The sequence below is a fragment of the Procambarus clarkii genome, chromosome 70 (assembly GCF_040958095.1).
Source record: "Procambarus clarkii isolate CNS0578487 chromosome 70, FALCON_Pclarkii_2.0, whole genome shotgun sequence".
Lineage (NCBI taxonomy): Eukaryota > Metazoa > Arthropoda > Malacostraca > Decapoda > Cambaridae > Procambarus > Procambarus clarkii.
Window position 1 is genome coordinate 28552475 of NC_091219.1, and position 19373 is coordinate 28571847.

Below are 19373 nucleotides of genomic sequence, written 5' to 3' on the forward strand. Positions count from 1 at the left end.
TCAGCTGAGTGAGTACTAAGACAAGTGGCCGGACTTACTAGTTAAAAGTCCTACCGTTTGTGGCAATTATCTATCATCAGAGTCATACCATTACTCTTTATGTTCATCTTGACAAGAGGAGACAGATAAACCATCTCAACGTTGTAAGCAAACAGGTGTCTGAAGAACTAACTACCTTGGAGTGTGCACGTATGGCCAACTTTCCCGCCTCGGGTGACTGCAGCATCCGACAGCTGCCATGTGAGATTTATTTGACGGATATTCTAAATGGAAAATATTGATAAACATTATGAGACACAAATCAGTCAATTAAAGCAATCTTGGGGGACTCATATAATTAGAAACCCCCTCGTGTACCGAAATAATTGTCATACATAATTTGTCATATATAAAAACATATTTTCAGCGAGGTTATATATAACTGTTGTCTGGTGGAGGTGACTTTTCTCATTACAACATTCTTAGATTAGCGTTTATACGGAGTTTTCTCGCGCAATTGTGCATATTTTGATTACAACTCAGACAATAACTTGGTGAAGAACAAACTAAATTCAGCGACTGTTCCTGGATAAATTAATAATTTACGTTGTCAGTGCAGACGAGGAGTCACAATAACGTGGCTGAAATATGTTGACCAAACCACACACTAGAAGGTGAAGGGACGACGACGTTTCGGTCCGTCCTTTCACTTTCTAGTGTGTGTGGTTTGATCAACTTAGGTTGTCAGTGCTTTCGTAATAATGATTTCATTTACTCATGCATCATTAATCGAGTGATTATTGATATAAATTGTGTTTCAGTAATACTCACAATAGTGACGTATTTATCAAAATACATGCTAGTAACACAATCTAATCTCAAGTGTTTGACATATGGCAAATTTCACAGCGCCGCATCCTAGTGAAGTGCTCGACTGATTATAACTTAATTTCTTTATTTATTCATATTATATAAATATATATATATATATATATATTTATTAACACATTTTGTGCACCTACCCTAGACTATATGAAAGGGAGTACAGTGTGTCAAAAAACTAGTTACGTGATGCTAAAAATCCCCATCACACAGGATGGTTAGTCATACAGAGGCATGGTAAGTAGTCTGAACTGGCAGACTGGGTGCATTATGAGGATATCATGAACACAAGAGTGAATAAGGTAGCAGTTATACTGAAATTCCCTATCTCGCAGGATGGTTAGTCATACAGGGCCATATGTTCTGTAGCTTGCACTGCCAAATTTTGGGTGCATTATGAGAATACCCTCAAGAACACGAGAGTGAATAAAGTAATTGCAAAACTCCAGGTACCTCATGCGAACGGGTCTGAATGGTCTGCGAGGTCATGACCCAGTTCCTACTGACAGAGGTTGCACCTGGAGTGCTCAGGATTAGGAGACCCGTCACTTGGTTGCTACTAGATACAAAATATGTTTCTTTTGTACCTGTTCTGACAACAGCAGATTGCCATCCAAAATAGTCACTGTAACAATTATAACTTATAAATGGTCGCTACAGATAACCGTACATAAAAATTGTACTTGCTTAGAACATAAATAACATGGGTACATGTAACTAGAAATAATACATTCTCATCCAGGTATTCTTGCCACGTATGTCTCGACCTGCAATATACATTTCATATGCTGATACATAAATACATACATTCATACCACTCGCTCTAGTTTATACACCGCACTGGGACTGTCATACAGAAAACAAAAGGAGAGAAAACATAACATTAACAAACGTTCATGTAATAAGATTCATAAAACGGCCCACATATCCAGAACGTCGTTGACAGTCTAACAATGAAACCTCTTGGATAGAGGAAAGTCTCTGGACGAGACTTATATATATAATATATATATGCGTGGACATTTTGTGATAATGTACACGTGTGTGTGTTTATCAGTTGTTATCTGCTATCTAGCACAATGAATACTAGCCCAATTCTGCTCTGTTGATCATATTTTGAATCAGACCTAGGCTTTTTTTTTTTTAGCTTAGGCTGAGTTTGCTCTTCTCACTCGTCCAGCTCGTTTCTATTGTTCATTGCCGGGAAAACTAAAGTACTCGATTCATTGTGCTCTCAATATATAAATATGTATTTTCGATTTTTTTGCCTATGGTAAACAGACTGTCATTAGCCATTGTGTGTATGAGTATCTTCTATGTTGTGATTATATCTCTAATGGCGCTTATGTGAGGTTCAGTTACTTAGCCTATCCTCATATTCAAGCGCTCGTATTTATGGTATCAGGCTTGTGTCTCAAATCTTAGATTGTCTCATTATTCTTTTAATATTCAACGAAGGTGTGGGGTTCCCTGCTGGTACACGATACTCTACTGATATCATGTAGGCGATATGCAGCCACCTGAATTGTTCACTGACTTTGGTTAGGATCCTGAAGAGTTTTATTTTTGCCACCTTTGCAAATGCCACTGATGTTATTATGTTTGAATGTATTTCCGGTTGTAGACCTGGTGTGATGTGTGATGTACCCCTTGTACAGTCTTCCTTTCGCATCTTTTTCCTTTTATAACAGTGTCATTCATCTCTGCTTGCCGAGTGCCCCCATCCCTTGTGTAATTATAAAAAAATACATTCAAGTGAGTTCACGCTCGACTCTGCATACACATTTAGGTGAGTACATATACACACACACCGCTGGAAGACTGAAGAGTCAGGGGAGATATGATCACCATATACAAAATTCTCAGGGGGGGGTAATTGACAGAGTAGGTAATGACATTATTTAACACGAGTGATACTCGCACAAGGGGACAGGTGGAAACTGCGTACCCAAATGAGCCACAGAGACATTAGAAAGAACTTGTTCAGTGTCAGAGTAGTTAATAAATTAAATGCATTAAGAAGTGATGTGGTGGAGGTTGACTCCATGCACAGTTGCAAATGTAGATATGATAGAGCTCAATAAAATCAGGAATCTGTACACCAGCAGATTGACAGTTGAGAGGCAGGACCAAAGAGTGGAAGCTCAACTCCTGTAAGTACAACTAGGTGAACTAGATGAGTACACACACACACACACACACAGTTGTGTGTATGTGTGTTGACCGTCTTAGTTGATTGACGGTTGAAAGGCGGGACCAAAGAGCCAAAGCTCAACCACCGCAAGCACAAATAGGTGAGTACACACAAAAACACACACACACACACACACTCACACACATATATGGATATGATAGGGAAATAGGACCGGAGTCATTTCTGTAAACAACCGATGGGTAGAAAGGCGGGATCCAAGAGTCACTGCTCCATCCTGCAGGCACAAATAGGTGAGTACAAATAGGTGACTACACACGTGTGCCAACAAAAAAGTGGACTATGTGGTGCATGTGTGTGGCACTTCAGTGCCACAGTGAGTGAACGGCACGCGTTGGGAGAGGAACTCAACTCTCACCAGTCAAGGAGAGGAAGGCACTCGTGAGTCAAGTTGACACAGCTAAGCGACACGTGGACTCGAAGCAGTGCTTGCGTCTTGTGAGTAACATGAGTGTGTAGAGTGAAACTAGAGTGTGAGAATAAGTTGGTGTGAATATGAAAGCTATATAATATATATATATATAAATATGAAGATAGCGAGTTTAAACAGAAGGACAGTTTGGGGCAGAAAAAGCGGTGAGGAATGAATGGGTTATATAGCGTCAGAGGAAAGACTTCCGACAATCAATTGTCACAACACAAGCCAAACTGCTTCCTGGATGGTTCAGCCAACACCGGCGAAGAGCGATGACCGCCTTGCCTAGGGCAGAAAGTAGTCTGGCACTGGCCCTACCTACGCCTAAATATGCATAATTTGCTAATATATTATAATATTATTATTAAGCCAGAACTTAGGCCTTTCATTACATAATTTTTTATTTTAGTTTACATTATAAACCTATCACAATTTTACCACATATCCCATTATTTATTACCACATATCATAAATTATACTTACAGTGAGACAAGCCATAATGATTAAAAGCAACTTGTGCAGTTCATATTCAAGTATAATTTGCAGTAAAAAAAAAATAGTTTCCTGTATGTAAAACCAGCAGTTACAATACATATATTTTTTTACTATTTGGGGAGAGCCCCTAACCTAACCACCGTGTTATGATGTGTGTGGATTCCTATTGTCGGGGGGGGGGGGGGGGGGGACAGTCTGTCTGTTAGGCTTGTCGTAGTCTTATACGGGCCAACAACTGAACTGTCTCTGGCAGAATACAATCTTCATACTTGCTTAACTCTCACGTACCTACCATTACTGCTTGATAAACAGGGGCAACATGCAAGATTAATTAAACTTAACTGACGAAACCGACCTTATGTATGGGAATTAATTACACTTGCTGTAGGTCTATTTGTATAGCTCCTTATTATACATAATATTTCTTTCTTTTGGTGTATTCTATATATTTACACGAGCCCCTTTCAAAGTTCACAAAGCTGAAGTGACAAATATGAGCGAGCACGCAGGTTGAGAAGCAAACCTAAACACTAAAATGTAAACAAAGAAAGCTACAAGCCTACTAATATATTTTGGAAAATATATATATATATATATATATATATATATATATATATATATATATATATATATATATATATATATATATATATATATATATATATATATACCAAAATATATTAGTAGGCTTGTAGCTTCCTTTGTTTACATTTTAGTGTTTAGGTTTGCTTCTCAACCTGCGTGCTCGCTCATATTTGTCACTTCAGCTTTGTGAACTTTGAAAGGGGCTCGTGTAAATTACAGCCTCCAGATGCTCACACCCAAGCTGAACCGTTACAGTTAACTATCCACAGCTAATATTCAACTAACATCAAGAAAGTTAATACAAGCCTGACCAACGCCATGAAGCAACACCCAAGTGTGACTCCACAAGCAGCAACACTCAGACCCGACCAGTGACAACACCCAGAAAGTATAGTGTGAGTTGCATATATTAAGGATGTACTCGCTTCGGCAGTACATATACTAAAATTGGAACGATACAGAGAAGATTAGCATGGCCCTGCGCATCATTCATATACTGTACGTTAAACGCACATGTCCTGTGTCAGGTGAGTACGACGGGCTCACCATAGCCTGTGCTGCTTGGAACTTTTTGTTCCGAGTAGCAGAATCTAAAACAACACCGTGTACGTCGAAATACACTTACAGTGGTTGGACAAATTAGATTAAGGGAAAACGTGCTGAACTATGAAACTATATATTTTTGAGCTATCAGCGTGTTATTTAGTTATTTCTAAATCTGATTAAAAACGGCTCGTATAAGATTGTTAATATTAATTAATATTTCAGCAAAGACACACAGTAATGCATCAGTATATATTGTATTAATGCTTTTTAACCCAGGTATTGTTTGTTGTATTATATGGCTACATTGTTGACAGTCGCGTAAATAATTTTGACGGGTTACACAATGAAGGTTTACACATTATGTAGGAAACAAATATTATTTTAGATACATTGCCGTAGTTCTCGGAAGCTAGAAAAATCCGTTTATTATTCCCGACATTAAACATACAAAAAACAATTATATTAATATGAAATCCTTGGATTATTAATGCTGTTCACCATTTTAAATTTCAGAATGGCGAGTAGGTGGGTGGTGCTGACCTTGGTGAGTACGGCGCATCCCTGGAAGATGTAATTTAGCCTTCTTGTCTCAAGAGCCTCAGAAAAAACTCAATTCTGTACTATAGTAACTGTTAATTGCTGAGACATTTTATTTTAATAGGATGCCATCTGTGGGCTTTACTTTTGAGGCCGAGAAAAGGCAATAAATCTTAAAATATTATGTTCTCAGGGTAGTATAGGATCATGTGCATTTTCATGGCTAGGTATAGTAACACTTATACTAATTAAAAATAATAATATTGATTTTATTTTGTTGCAAAACGACGAGTAAATTGTGATACTAGCAGAATAAAATTACTAGTAGATAAATCATACTAGCTGATGATTATATGATAATGTGGAAGAGTTGGTACTCTGGAAAAAATAAATAAATAGATAATTTATATTGACCAAAAAGAGTGATACAGTTGGGTATTACAATGAGGTAATATAAGTGTTTTTGTAATATTAGCAGTTATTTAACTTTAATTTTTAATAACATAAATGTAGTACAGTACAATTCATTACTTTATTAAAGTGGCAAATCAATACTTAATGCCACCTTTATTTGTAAGATTGCTAGAAGTTAGGTCTTATGTTACGGATAAAAAAAAGCTTCTGGGTTTTCCAAATTCAATAATACTAAAGTCAACTTCCTGGTGGTCCATCACCACATATTGGTACTTAATTAACACCAAACAGTTACTCTAAGTACTATCAATTTAAGAGGATGGGTTGATGTAATAGTGTAAAGAGTTAAAAGTAAGGTTTCAGTAGTTGAGTGTAGAACAGAAGACCTAGCATACTGCCCTGTGGCAACCCTATGAATAGTGAGATTGTAAGGAAGATGATGTTATTAATGGTTGTATATTGCTGTCTGTTAAAATGCTTAAGTTATTATCATTGACATGGAATTTATTCCTTAGAAGACTTGGGGTCAATGAAAAGAACTTTTGAATGGTCAGTTTTGACGAGGACTGTGTTGAGTAAACTTATAATGGCATCATTGCCATTCTTTTGAGATCGGAAGCCAAATTAGCTGGGACTTTGTATATTGTATTTTGCCTGGTAAGAATATAGTGGTTTATACATGATATTTTCAAATATGTGTCGATAAAATTGGTGAAATCTATTCGAGTCTATAGTGTCAGTGAGATTACCAACCCGTCCTCCTTAAATTATAGTACAATAGTACTTGCAGCAGTTAATTGGGCGAACGTAAAAATATGGACTATTGCAGCCAACAATGTTCAAGTTTCCAATTATTAATTTTGTAGAGTGCATGGTAAAAGTCACAAAGCAAACTTAAACATTACTAGGCCTAATATAGCACATGTATGTACTATACTAGGTCTAAGAAATAATGTTTGGCCTAGGATTGCTTGAACAGGTTAGATTAGGTCCTTCAGTTACTTTTCCCTTCTTGGTATGTCATTTGCACTAATTCAGTAATACAAAACGTGAATTGTTTGCAGTCCAACAGTCAATTTGTGTGCGTTTGACCAGAGAGTTGTTGTTGTAAGTACTATCATTACTGGAGGATGGGCTGGATTATCGATATCATATTTATCATATCCATCACAAAGTACTATAGCTTCTCATTTCACTAGGCCGGGTTGGGGGCAGCAGCGGTGGCGGCTACTGTAGAGGATGGCTGTCCTGCTAACTATGGTACCCACCCACTCATCCTGGTTTCCATGGACGGTTTTCGGGCTGACTACATCAACCGAGGCCTCACCCCGACACTGGTGTCGCTAGGGAAGCGCGGGGTTCGAGCCCCATATATGACGCCTTCCTATCCGTCCAAGACCTTCCCCAACCACTACACCATCGTCACGGTTTGTGGCTTATTTTAGTGAGATTAAAATTCTCCTTTTATCTCTTACCATTTTTTAATATTCTTGTATTTATATATTTTACTATTATTTGTTCACACATTGCTTTACATACATATAATTGAATTTTGTCATATAAATCGCATGCATATTTCATACTCAATACGTAGCTTGAAGTTGTCTCATTTCAGACACGCGTTATATTATTTCCAGTACTTTATAAGTACAGTACTGTATAACTCAAGTATTGACTTTCTAGCACAGCCTTGTATTTTGTATATCTGTCTTTCTAAATATTTTATCTTTCTAAATACTTTGCGTGCATCTTTATCACTTGACACGTGCATACTTGATGAGGTTGTCTGGTTGTCCAGGGTCTCTACCCAGAGTCACACGGCATCATTGACAACGACTTCGCTGACCCGGTCTTCAACGCCATCTTCTCTGCTGGCAATGCCGAGCCGTTTCACGGGAGGTGGTGGGGCGGTGAACCCATCTGGAACACCATCGTCAGGCAGGTCAGTCCCTTCTCCCGCAGTCCATCCTCCCGAGGTTTCCCAACGTCAAGAAACTGACGTACTAAAGTGCCCTTATCCTAACCTACCAGAGGACCCAAAACAGAAAACGGGACAGTATGTGTTAACATTCGCGAACCGTTACCATTTTCTAGTACGACAATTTTTGGTCTTAAATAGAGCATACGTCAAAATGCGATGGTCTATTAGGACGGGTTGTCTCCCAACGGGTCAGTCTAATATATATATTATATTATAATGTAAATATATTATTTTATATATTGTATTATTTTTGTATATTGTATTATATACACACATATTATCATTTGTATATTATCTACCTATTACCAGGGGAAGATAAGTGCGACGTACTTCTGGCCAGGTTCAGACGTGGATATCGGAGGTCAACACCCGACTTACTGGTTCCCCTACGACAAGGATGTTCCCTATCCTGACCGCGTGGACCAGGTACTCTACTCGTCTGTATTGTCCGGGATCAAGCTCCAGCTCCTGGATCGCATCTCTTAAATATTAGGCGTTGGTTGTAATGCTTTCAACTTTCAATGCTGTAATGCTTTTTTAATGGTTGTTGCTTTTAATGCTTTCCTTGTCACGTATTTTTCTTCATATCTTTCGAATTCGTGTTTTGATTTATAATTCTTCTACCAATTGTATTACAAAACCTTGATGTAGAAACATTTATTCTATTTCTTTGGCTCGTGTGTGTGTTGAGCATTCACGTCTGCCCCCTCCTCCTCATCTCGCCACTTGTGTCTATGTGCAATTTGTAAGGTCCTCAGAAAAATATAACACCAAATGAGAAATGCCACAAGTAAACAATGAGCACTGGTGCCACTGGGTAGTAAACTACCCAGTGGCACCAATGCCACGAGAGTGGCGTTGGTTCTACGTTGAATCAACGGTAATTCAACGTTGATGACGTTAATTAGGCGTTACTCTTGAATGTTATGTGTACTGAGTGTCAGCTATAATATAGCTTCTTTGAGGCCCGTGCCTTCCCAAATACGCTAATTATAGCATTCATTTTAGCAGCCTAAAACATTGCCATCTTAACAATTTGAAAAACATTTAAATATACTGCTTACGACAAAATATATTATGTAATAAATGCAGTGTACAAAGCTTCACTTTGTCACAATCTATACTCAGCGTGTGGAAATATTTGAATCACGACAGGTGTTAAACAGATGAAGTTGGTATTTTTGCAAGATTTTAAGTTTAACGATTCAGAGAAATGAATGTTATCATTGTGTTGGTTCAGGTGCTGGAGTGGGTGTCGCTGCCGGTGGAAGAGAGACCAGCCTGGATCTCTCTCTACTTCAATCAACCAGACGAAGCAGGACATAACTTTGGCCCAGATTCCCAGGTGGTGAGTTAATGATCACCTAATCCCACTTTTATGAGTGGGATTGGGTGGTTATAAATAGGAGCTGCCTCGTGTGGGCCAATAGGCCTTCTGCAGTTGCCGTCATTCTTATGTTCTGTTTGGACTGTGATCTTGAGTTTAGTAGTACGGAATAGAGAAATAGTATACAAGCCAAATTTATTCCAATAGGGATGTTTTGGCTTTATTAGTCAATTATATTTTCCTTGGATCTGGAAATGTTAAATATTTTGCGTAAAATTTTCAGAAATTTCACAAGACCTAGACATACACCTTGAGAGACCTATAGACATACACCTTGAGAGCATCAAACCTGGCTTCCGTCAGCCAGTGGCGTACACAAATGATTAGACAGAGAAAGAGGGAGCCTAATATATCACAGCAATTATGTTTCTATATTGGAAGTACCTATTTAATTTGTAATATTACTAAAATAGACATCATAAATATATCTAAAATCAAAATAACTGCGTTGGTCAATTGTTATAGGATGTATCGCGGGGAAGGTCAATGGTTCCAGCCCTAGGGAGACCTTGATAACCAAACAGACATGTTCCCCGTTAACGAGAAACCAATACAACACAAAATCTAGGCCGTTTGGTTTATAACAAGTAGCCACCACAGTCAGTGTACGTTGTTGGTGCCCCGACAGGTCAACGACCAGCTGGTGTACGTGGACCAGATGCTGGCGCGCCTGCTGGATGGGCTGGAAGTGCTTGGGCTTGCGTCTTGCGTCAACGTCATAGTGCTGGCTGACCACGGCATGGTAGAATCCCAGGTGATGGCCAGCGTCATCAAACTGGCGGACTACGTCCCCGACATCGCCAACACCGCCACAGTCTTCACCGGCGCCTTCAGCAGGATACGACCCACCAATACCAGTTATGGTGAGTTTGACAGTTAAAAAGAGGGAAAATTAGTTGATCGACAGTTGCAACCCGTTCTCGCACTTTCGTATAGTCAATATTGACTTATTAAACACTTATATTGACAGTTGAGAGGCGGGCCGAAAAAGCAGAGCTCAACCCCCCGCAAGCACAACTAGGTGAATACACACACACACACACACACACACACACACACACACACACACACACACACACACACACACACACACACACACACACACACACACACACACACACACACACACACACACACACACACACACACACACACACACACACACACACACACACACACACACACACACACACACACACACACACACACACACACACACACACACACACACACACACACACACACACACACACACACACACACACACACACACACACACACACACACACACACACACACACACACACACACACACACACACACACACACACACACACACACACACACACACACACACACACACACACACACACACACACACACACACACACACACACACACACACACACACACACACACACACACACACACACACACACACACACACACACACACACACACACACACACACACACACACACACACACACACACACACACACACACACACACACACACACACACACACACACACACACACACACACACACACACACACACACACACACACACACACACACACACACACACACACACACACACACACACACACACACACACACACACACACACACACACACACACACACACACACATTAGAGTTATTGTGATCGACTTGAGAATGGTCCAGGACGGACCGAAACGTCGTCGTTTCTTCACTTTCTAGTGTGTGGTTTAGTCGACATTAAAGTTATTGTAAAGACGCGAATAATCATTTGTATCCATCAGTTATTACGAATGTAACTCACGTGGTTCCGTCTGAATGCTTTGCCGTTATGCATATTACTGTTTTATAGTTTGAAGACTATTCATCAATGGAGTGATATCCACTTATATCGTGCGTATATTTCACCTGACAGAATGCAGCGTATGTACTCACGATTTGTTGACTTCATCATTACCATCACAGGTGTAATCATTTCACCATTCACCAGGTGTGTATTATCATGGGGGGCAGAAATATCTTAGTGTGAGTCGTGTAGTTTCATAATCAGGAAAGACGTATTTCACGCCACCTTATTTAGCTTTCCCTTGCTCTTGCTGTCAATGGTCTTGCATTCAATTATCTTGCTGTCGATGCTCTTGCTGTCAATGGTCTTGCTCGAGTGACGATGCATCAATGGTATCAACTGAGAATAATGTCGTGTGTGCCTAACATGCGCCCACTGGGATCATGCATGGATTTTGTAAGCTTATACTGAAGTTTGGTGTCAGTACAATATTTCATTATTATTTCATCCATACACAACTTCAATATATGTTGATATGAAAACAAGACTTTGTTTTTTCTCTCCATGTTGTCAGTGGTGAAGGTAACCGACGAAAGAGCTCGTTAAACATATAATTCACTCCGTTTTAGTTACATTGTGTGTTGTGTTTACAGAAGTGAAGATGGCGATGATGGAGGAGCTGTCGTGTCAGAGGAAGGAGATGCGGGTGTACCCCAGGGAGGGCCTCCCCACCAGGTTCCACTTCTCCAACAACCGTCGCATTGAAGACATAGTTCTTGACCTCGACCCAGGCTTCGTTGCAACAATCTCCTTCGGCCTCACCTCGAAGGGCCACCACGGCTATGACAACTACTTCAACGACTTGAATGTAAGACTTGAGATATTCTCTCTTTTTCAATATTCCATTTTAAGCATTGTCATTACTTTGGTAGATTAAGAAATGTCATAAGTCATTCACCCATTTTTATCTATGATCTTGATGCGCTTCCTTCGAAATTAAGTATAACCATCCCAGGGCGTGACCCGAGACTGAGATAAGTCACAGCCACAGCTGCCTTGGCCACACAGTTTCTCCAAAAGGTGCTTATAATAAGACATTAAAAGAGGGAGTTCTCAATTCCTTCCTGTGAATTGTCGTCAGGAGTCACCTCAACTTGTTAATATTCTCTCACAATTGTTTCATGTTAACGCATCACACTCCCTAGAATTCTTGTAAACAAACCCGTAATTTTCCATTCTAACGGGGTAAGGAAAATGTTCTTGACCGGAGTTTAGGAACCTGCACTCTGATGGCCATAGCGAATAAGCCGCATGAGTTTAGTCTTGTAGTCTCTACTCGTCGGAGCCAAAGAGTTTTGTTATATGGTTAGAATAGGATTCTATTCCTTCCAAGAATAGAGAGTCCTTTAGGCTTTTCGATGTCCTGCTGGCCAGCGACGGATTTTCATCAGTATGCATCCCATATGTTTACTACTAGGTGAAAAGGGGCATCGGGTGGGGAAAAAACGTGCACATACATCTCGCCTTGCCCGAGAATTAAGCTTTCGACTAATCGCTTGGGAGCCGATAGAGCTAATTGCTGCGCTACAGGTACTGTTTATGGTGTCTGGGCCACAATTCATGTACTTCCCTGCTTGCAGGCACTGTTCGTGGCGTCTGGGCCACATTTCATGTACTTCCCTGCTTGCAGGCACTGTTCGTGGCGTCTGGGCCACAGTTCATGTACTTCCCTACTTGCAGGCACTGCTCGTGGCATATGAGCCACAATTCATGTATATCCCTGCTTGCAGGCACTGTTCGTGGCGTCTGGGCCACAGTTCATGTACTTCCCTGCTTGCAGGCACTGTTCGTGGCGTCTGGGCCGGACTTCAAGACGGAGATGGAAGCCGAACCCTTCCATAACATCGAGCTGTACAACCTCATGTGTTACCTGACGGGTGTCGAACCCTCCGCCAACAACGGCACCCTCGGCTCCCTCTATCACATCCTCGCCAACCCTCCGCCAGCGCCACAACTTCCTACTGTAAGTCTTCCTAAACAACAGTAATACAATATATATAATGTACACAATATTTTTGTTTGGTTGCTCCACGCTCCGATGCTGGTGGTTCACTGGTGGACCTGGGTCGCACTTCTGGCGTACAGATATGGAGGAATTTAGTGCGAGGATACGTTGGATGACCTGCTTCACCAACCTGACATACTGAATCCGTAACTTAAATGGAAGAACGTGAGACACAGGCAGACTTTGGTCCATAGGCAGCCCGTGGTTCACCAGTAATCTTTGGTACGAGGGCAGCGCCTGGAGCACATGCCGTCTTTGGTCCAAGGGCAACCCTTGGTTCACACCTGGTCCTTGGTCTTGGGGCCTCCCATTGTCAACGGGTCTCCAGTAGTTGGAGGCCTGTTGACAATGGGTCGTTGTTAGTCCACGAGTTGTCTTCACTACGCAAGATGTCTTTGGTCTCTGTTCTGATTTAGTACACAGGCGGGTCTTTATTCATGGGGCGTTCTTCCGCACACAAGTGGTCCTTGGTCCATCCACCCCTGTTTTACAAGAGGTCTTTGGTCCACGGACTGCCTGTAGTACACAGGCGCGGTGCTGCCGCTATTGGCTCATAAGCTACTCTTGGTGTACAGATGGACTATGCGCTACGTGCTGCCATTAGCACACACAGGTCTCTGTTAAATAATTGTCGTAGACCATTGGCCGAATTTCATTCGGAACCAGTCCTTTCTGGTTCTAATCAAATATATTTATTAATAAGAGTTTGCATTTAATTGCCCCGGTACACAGTGCCGTATAGTAAACTATGTTCTATTGCGTACCTGTGGGCGAAGGAGGAGAAGCCGCCGACGTCCATGTATCCAGAGGGAGACGTGACACCTCTGCTGGGAATGTCTGGCTGCCCTGGAGATCTCCACGCTCCCGAGGTGAGCCCCAGCTAACGGAAACATGTCCACAATTTCGAGAAAATTTAGCATTTTCGACTCCAAAGATGTAATAATTTTAAGTCCTTGATTAATATTTATTATTTATTTTTTGTTTGTAGACGAAACAATTTTTGGGAATTTTTGTAAATGATTAAAACATATGAAGAAAAATACTTCATATGTTACTTTGGGTATATAGATTATAATATTAATTAGGCTATTGGGTTCAATAATGACATATGCCAAGATTCTTCTAATTAATGACGTGAATATAATAACATGGATTTCCTTGTTATTGTGTAATGTTATCCACATATGTAAATTCATGCTAGTTTTAGGAATTTATGGCGCTAGTTGGTGTGATCTTGTGACTGTTATACATCACTTGGTGTGTCCAGCTCACTTGAAGACCAGTTGACCTGAATTTTATCCTTTTTCCTTCTGAATGTGAATTTGACAAAGGAAGCATATTTGTTTACACTTCAAAATGACGATTTCATAATTTTATCAGTTAGATCACTCCAAAAAATATCTACATAGCTTAACGAATTTTAACTTGGATAATTACAATAATTCCATCTCAAAAAACTCCATAAATAATTGAGACAAAAATTGGTAAGAAGATTTTAACAGAACATTCACGATTTGTGCAAATATACCTTCATTTAAAGTTTGTATAACATTTTTTATCCTGCTCATGGTGTGCATGATGGTGTGCTCATGGCTCTGTACAGTCGTGGCTGGAGTTGTTGGGGCTGAACGAGGAAGAGCGGAACAAGACGGAGATGCTCCACCTTCCCTGGGGTATCCCTCACTCCTCACCTCTCCCAGCCTCCCTCACTCTCCTCCACCACCAGGACCACGTCACAGGTGAGCTCTCCCTCACTCCTCACCTCTCCCAGCCTCCCTCACTCTCCTCCACCACCAGGACCACGTCACAGGTGAGCTCTCCCTCACTCCTCATCTCTCCCAGCCTCCCTCACTCTCCTCCACCACCAGGACCACGTCACAGGTGAGCTCTCCCTCACTCCTCATCTCTCCCAGCCTCCCTCACTCTCCTCCACCACCAAGACCACGTCACAGGTGAGCTCTCCCTCATTACTGTAAGGTCTGTGTTATATGAACGTTGAGAAGGTCTGTAGGGTGTGATATATTTGGATGAGTGTTTCTCTAAGGAGCATGGAGGAGAAACCTTGCTAATATTTAGTGTGTGTTCCCCTTATAACTGAGGACGGAAGGGCTTCCCCGTCCTATTGTCCTGATCAGTGAGACAGACGGGCAGTGTCTGTCTGTCTGTCTGTCTGTTGTTCCTGTTGGAGAGGATGTTTATGGCATGGTGATGATAGTGCAGGTGGCACAGTACTGTTTAGTGAATATGTATTAATACTGTTTTTATTCTATAAACACACTGAAAATCTATGCATTTGTTGCACTTGTCGTTTGAATAACGAAGTCTTAAGTTGTTGGTTTCTGGCCACCAGTCACACACAAAAGCAGATCATACGATCTCGACCACAGTAATAAAGACTTAAACGGTAATAAAACTGCAACAGAGATAACTTGTGTAAACAACAGGAGATTATTCACAGTGTTGACAGTATCCTAGTGTGAGCCCATAGTCCATACACGCCCATCTGGCAACACATCTATTTCACACCTCATCCATCATACTCATTAACGCGTTTCACTTCCTTACTCACACCTCGCCCATGATAGTGAGGCTTCGAGCTCCCTACCTGCGGGTATGGCTTCAGAGGGTCTGCTATCCTCCATTGTGCCCTTAACTGGCCTCTCCCTGCCCCACCAGGGTACTCTCAGACGCTCAAGATGCCACTATGGACCAGCTTCAGCGTGAGGCAACAGTGGGATAACGCAACATGGCCGTGGTCGAGTGATGTGCGTCTCACCAACACCACCACACCCACCTGTACTGACTACCAACAGCTGGACACGAGCAACATCTCCATGTACCCTCTCTTCCCTCCAGGTGAGTCCCCACCTTATGAACCTCTCCCACTTACCCCTACCTGCCCAATCCGTTCTGTCCAAGTTTGTCTTTGGCTCTTGTTGTATGTGTAGATGCTCATGGTGCACAGTTTTAGTGGCTGTTGTTTCAGGTGCAGTGATTCCTACAAGTTGTAGGCTATGGTAGTTATTTGTTGGCCTTATTACAAGCTGGCGTAATACCTTTCCTGCCGTGTTGCAGGCTTCTCCTGGAACACTTCTGTACCTCAAATACCGTTCCTGGTGAGCAACGCGGTGCCGGCCTCGAGGCAGCTGATATACCGGTGGGAGGCGCTGCTGCAGGAGCTGGTGCCAGCCTGGCTGGCTCTCTACGGGCCCCTCAACCTGGTGCTGGGACCCGTCTTCGACAACAACGCTGACTCCCTCCCCGACGACTTCCACAACTTCATGTACGAGGCTCCTCTTTACTGACGACAATTATATTACCTGCTATTGTGATGATTGTAGCGATAGTTGGTGACTATAGTCTCCGTTCCCGTGGCGCAGTGGTAAAACACTCGCCCGGCGCTTCGCGAGTACTTTGTCCTGGGTTCATTTCCTAGCCGGGGAGGATTGACTAGGCGCCAATCCTTAACTGTAGCCTCTGTTCACCCAGCAGTGAATGGATACCTGGTTGTTAAACGATTTGGCGGGTCGTATTCCAGGGAACATTAGGATTAAGGACCTGCCCGAAACGCTATGCGAGCTAGTGGCTGTACAAGAATGTAACAACTCTTGTACAGTATATATAAATAAGTATATCAATAAATAATAAATAAAAAAGCTGTCTTATCTAAATAAAAAAAACTTGAAGCCTCTCATAAAACAATTCATGCTTTAAATAATTGTTCAAATCTTTTTCCTCCTCAGCATTCCCGAAGTTCCGTCCCACCTGTTCTATGTGATGACCCGCTGCAAGACCAAGGTGACCTCACTTGACCTTTGCTCTCCCAGTGACCTCGACGCTGCCGCCTTCATTATCCCAATGGTGGAGTTCGTCTCCAACTGCCAGGTGAGTCTAGGTCAATGAGTCTGTACCCGGAGGTCAGGTCAACACAGGTCGCCAAGAGAACCATTAAGATATTCAATTTGAGCAAATCCACAAGGGGCGTGACGAGGGCTCGAACCTACGTCCGAGAGGATCCCAGACGCTGCCTTAATCGACTGAGCTACGACATGGTAAAAGAATTGCAACCGGAAGTTCTACTGACCTCCCATCTTGTGGATTTGTTCATTTGATGCATCACGCTATTGTGATTTCTGCGTGTAATATTCACTTTGTTCCAAATAATTCGTAACAATTTGTGCTGGCCCATTTCAACTTATTCAGAGATATTCCGCCCTGAACTCTAAACACGCCTGAAATACATATACAAGGCCACGCTCACAACAGTATATTCAACTTCCAATACTCGATGGCACATTCAAGTGCTTTCACTTCTTATAATAATTAAACAAGACCACGACATGATAGTGGCCTCTATCATGTAGATATGATAGAGCCCAGTAGGCTCAGGAATCTGTACACTAGTTGATTGACAGTTGAGAGGCGGGATTAAAGAGCCGAAGCTCAACCCCCGCAAGCACAACTACGTGAGTACACACACACACCACAACCAGTACTCTAACAAGGGCTTATTCAGGCAACATTTATCGGTAATAATGTATTGCGCAGTACCGTCCGCAACAGCATCATCAACAGGGAAGAAATGGGACCAAAAACTAAATAAAAATGGATAAAAGTTGCCTCCCTGGCAACAACGAGGCACAAAGTTGCCATGACGCCGGTGGTCAGTTGGCACCCTCACATCGTTCACGTACACAACAGGTTCCTTACGAGAAAGGTGCACGAACTACTTTATTGTCCCCACCAGTAACACCTCCATCACTAGTGTCCCCACTAATACTCCACTTGCACCACCACCGCCACTAGTATCACCACCACCACCACCACGCCTAACATCACCACCACCGACACTAGTATCACCACTAGCACACCCCCATTACTAACATCACCATCACTACTAACATCCCGCCAATGTTACAGAGTAATGCAGACTACCTGGCGGAGTTCAGCGCCAAGGTTCACGACGTGGAGTTGGTCACGGGACTCACCTTCTTCCCCGACCTCGACTTCCAGACCCGCACCTCTCTTGTACTTCGGATGATCCCGCACCTCTGGCCCCTACACTGAACCTACACTCACAGCTCTGGCCCCTACACTGACTACACTCACAGCTCTGGCCCCTACACTGACTCTACTCTCACAGCTCTGGCCCCTACACTCACAGCTTTGGCCCCTACACTGACTCTACACTCACATCTCTGGCTCACACATGACGACACACTCTCAGCTCTGCCTCACACTTGACAATACCTTTTCATACATTTGGTTATTAAATTAAAAACAAATGGGAATAAAAAAATAAGAAATAGTTCAAATAGCTTTATTAACCATTTTAGTCTATAGTTTGTATGAAAAGTACAAAAATTTAACTTTTGGTGGTTCATCACTACTTCTTGGTACTTTTGAGGAAATAGTTACTATAAGTACGCGTGCCATCATTTCAGGGTAGAGGGTTGCATGTTGTACATCATTATGTACCTATCACAAATGTTACCAGTTTTAGTGGTTAGTTTAGTTATCAGTAGTGCGTTTGTGCTTATCAGTGGTTTGACTTTATACTCATCCTGTACATGATTGTTGACCCCCATACCCATCACATGGGTGATAGTGTACCCCATACCCATCACATGGGTGATAGTGTACCCCACACCCATCACGTGGGTGATAGTGTACACCATACCCCTCCTGCATTTGCTTGTGAATCCCACACCCATTACATGAGTGGTAGTGGAGCCTCTATCCATCCCGTAAATATAAGAGGAGCTCGTAGCCATCTTGTGGGTAAGAGGGGAAACTTACACCCTCTTGTGTGGACCATACAGTGAGACCTCTTACCTCTTCCATCAGTCATACCACCTGTCTCTATGCTAAATTAAACCCATATATCTATGTTATGTCTGCAAATTCCGAGTTGCCTAACAGGCCGAATGATTTTGGTTATTTTAAAATATTTCTTTCCAGGTTGGTTCTTTTCTAACAATAATCTAATATATTAGGAACAGGAATTTCTGACTTAGGCAGGTTTGGTTAGGGTTCATCCAATTTCTGTTAGTTTTGAATGAAAGTTAAAAAAGAAATTAAAATCA

At 41.9% G+C, this 19373-nt stretch overlaps 1 protein-coding gene and 1 pseudogene across 5 annotated transcripts; both read left to right on the top strand.

The window, feature by feature from the left end:
• The first annotated feature begins 221 nt into the window (after window positions 1–221).
• On the top strand, window positions 222–18596 carry LOC138356100 (venom phosphodiesterase-like). 5 transcript variants are annotated; one of them, XM_069311806.1, is made up of 15 exons: window positions 222–240; window positions 5628–5658; window positions 7265–7492; window positions 7864–8007; window positions 8356–8472; window positions 9287–9394; window positions 10062–10296; window positions 11876–12090; window positions 13063–13245; window positions 14064–14156; window positions 14891–15026; window positions 15964–16143; window positions 16363–16570; window positions 17031–17172; window positions 18208–18596. In XM_069311806.1, the coding sequence occupies exons 2-15, from the start codon at window positions 5629–5631 to the stop codon at window positions 18352–18354; spliced, it is 2166 nt and encodes a 721-aa protein (XP_069167907.1). In that variant the 5' UTR covers window positions 222–240; window position 5628; the 3' UTR covers window positions 18355–18596. The 5 variants fall into 5 exon arrangements, with proteins under 5 accessions (XP_069167907.1, XP_069167904.1, XP_069167908.1 ...); XM_069311803.1 differs by lacking the exon at window positions 222–240 and adding an exon at window positions 3376–3511; XM_069311807.1 differs by lacking the exon at window positions 222–240 and adding an exon at window positions 3382–3511 and having other exon boundaries at window positions 5628–5639.
• On the top strand, window positions 4986–5085 carry LOC138356180 (U6 spliceosomal RNA; annotated as a pseudogene).
• Window positions 18597–19373: the final 777 nt, after the last annotated feature.

Excerpts from the sequence above, each read along its gene's own strand:
- LOC138356100 (XM_069311802.1), top strand. Across the intron at positions 8,008-8,355 it reads GGAACACCATCGTCAGGCAG|GGGAAGATAAGTGCGACGTA; the intron begins GTCAGTCCCTTC and ends ACCTATTACCAG. Across the intron at positions 14,157-14,890 it reads GAGATCTCCACGCTCCCGAG|TCGTGGCTGGAGTTGTTGGG; the intron begins GTGAGCCCCAGC and ends GGCTCTGTACAG.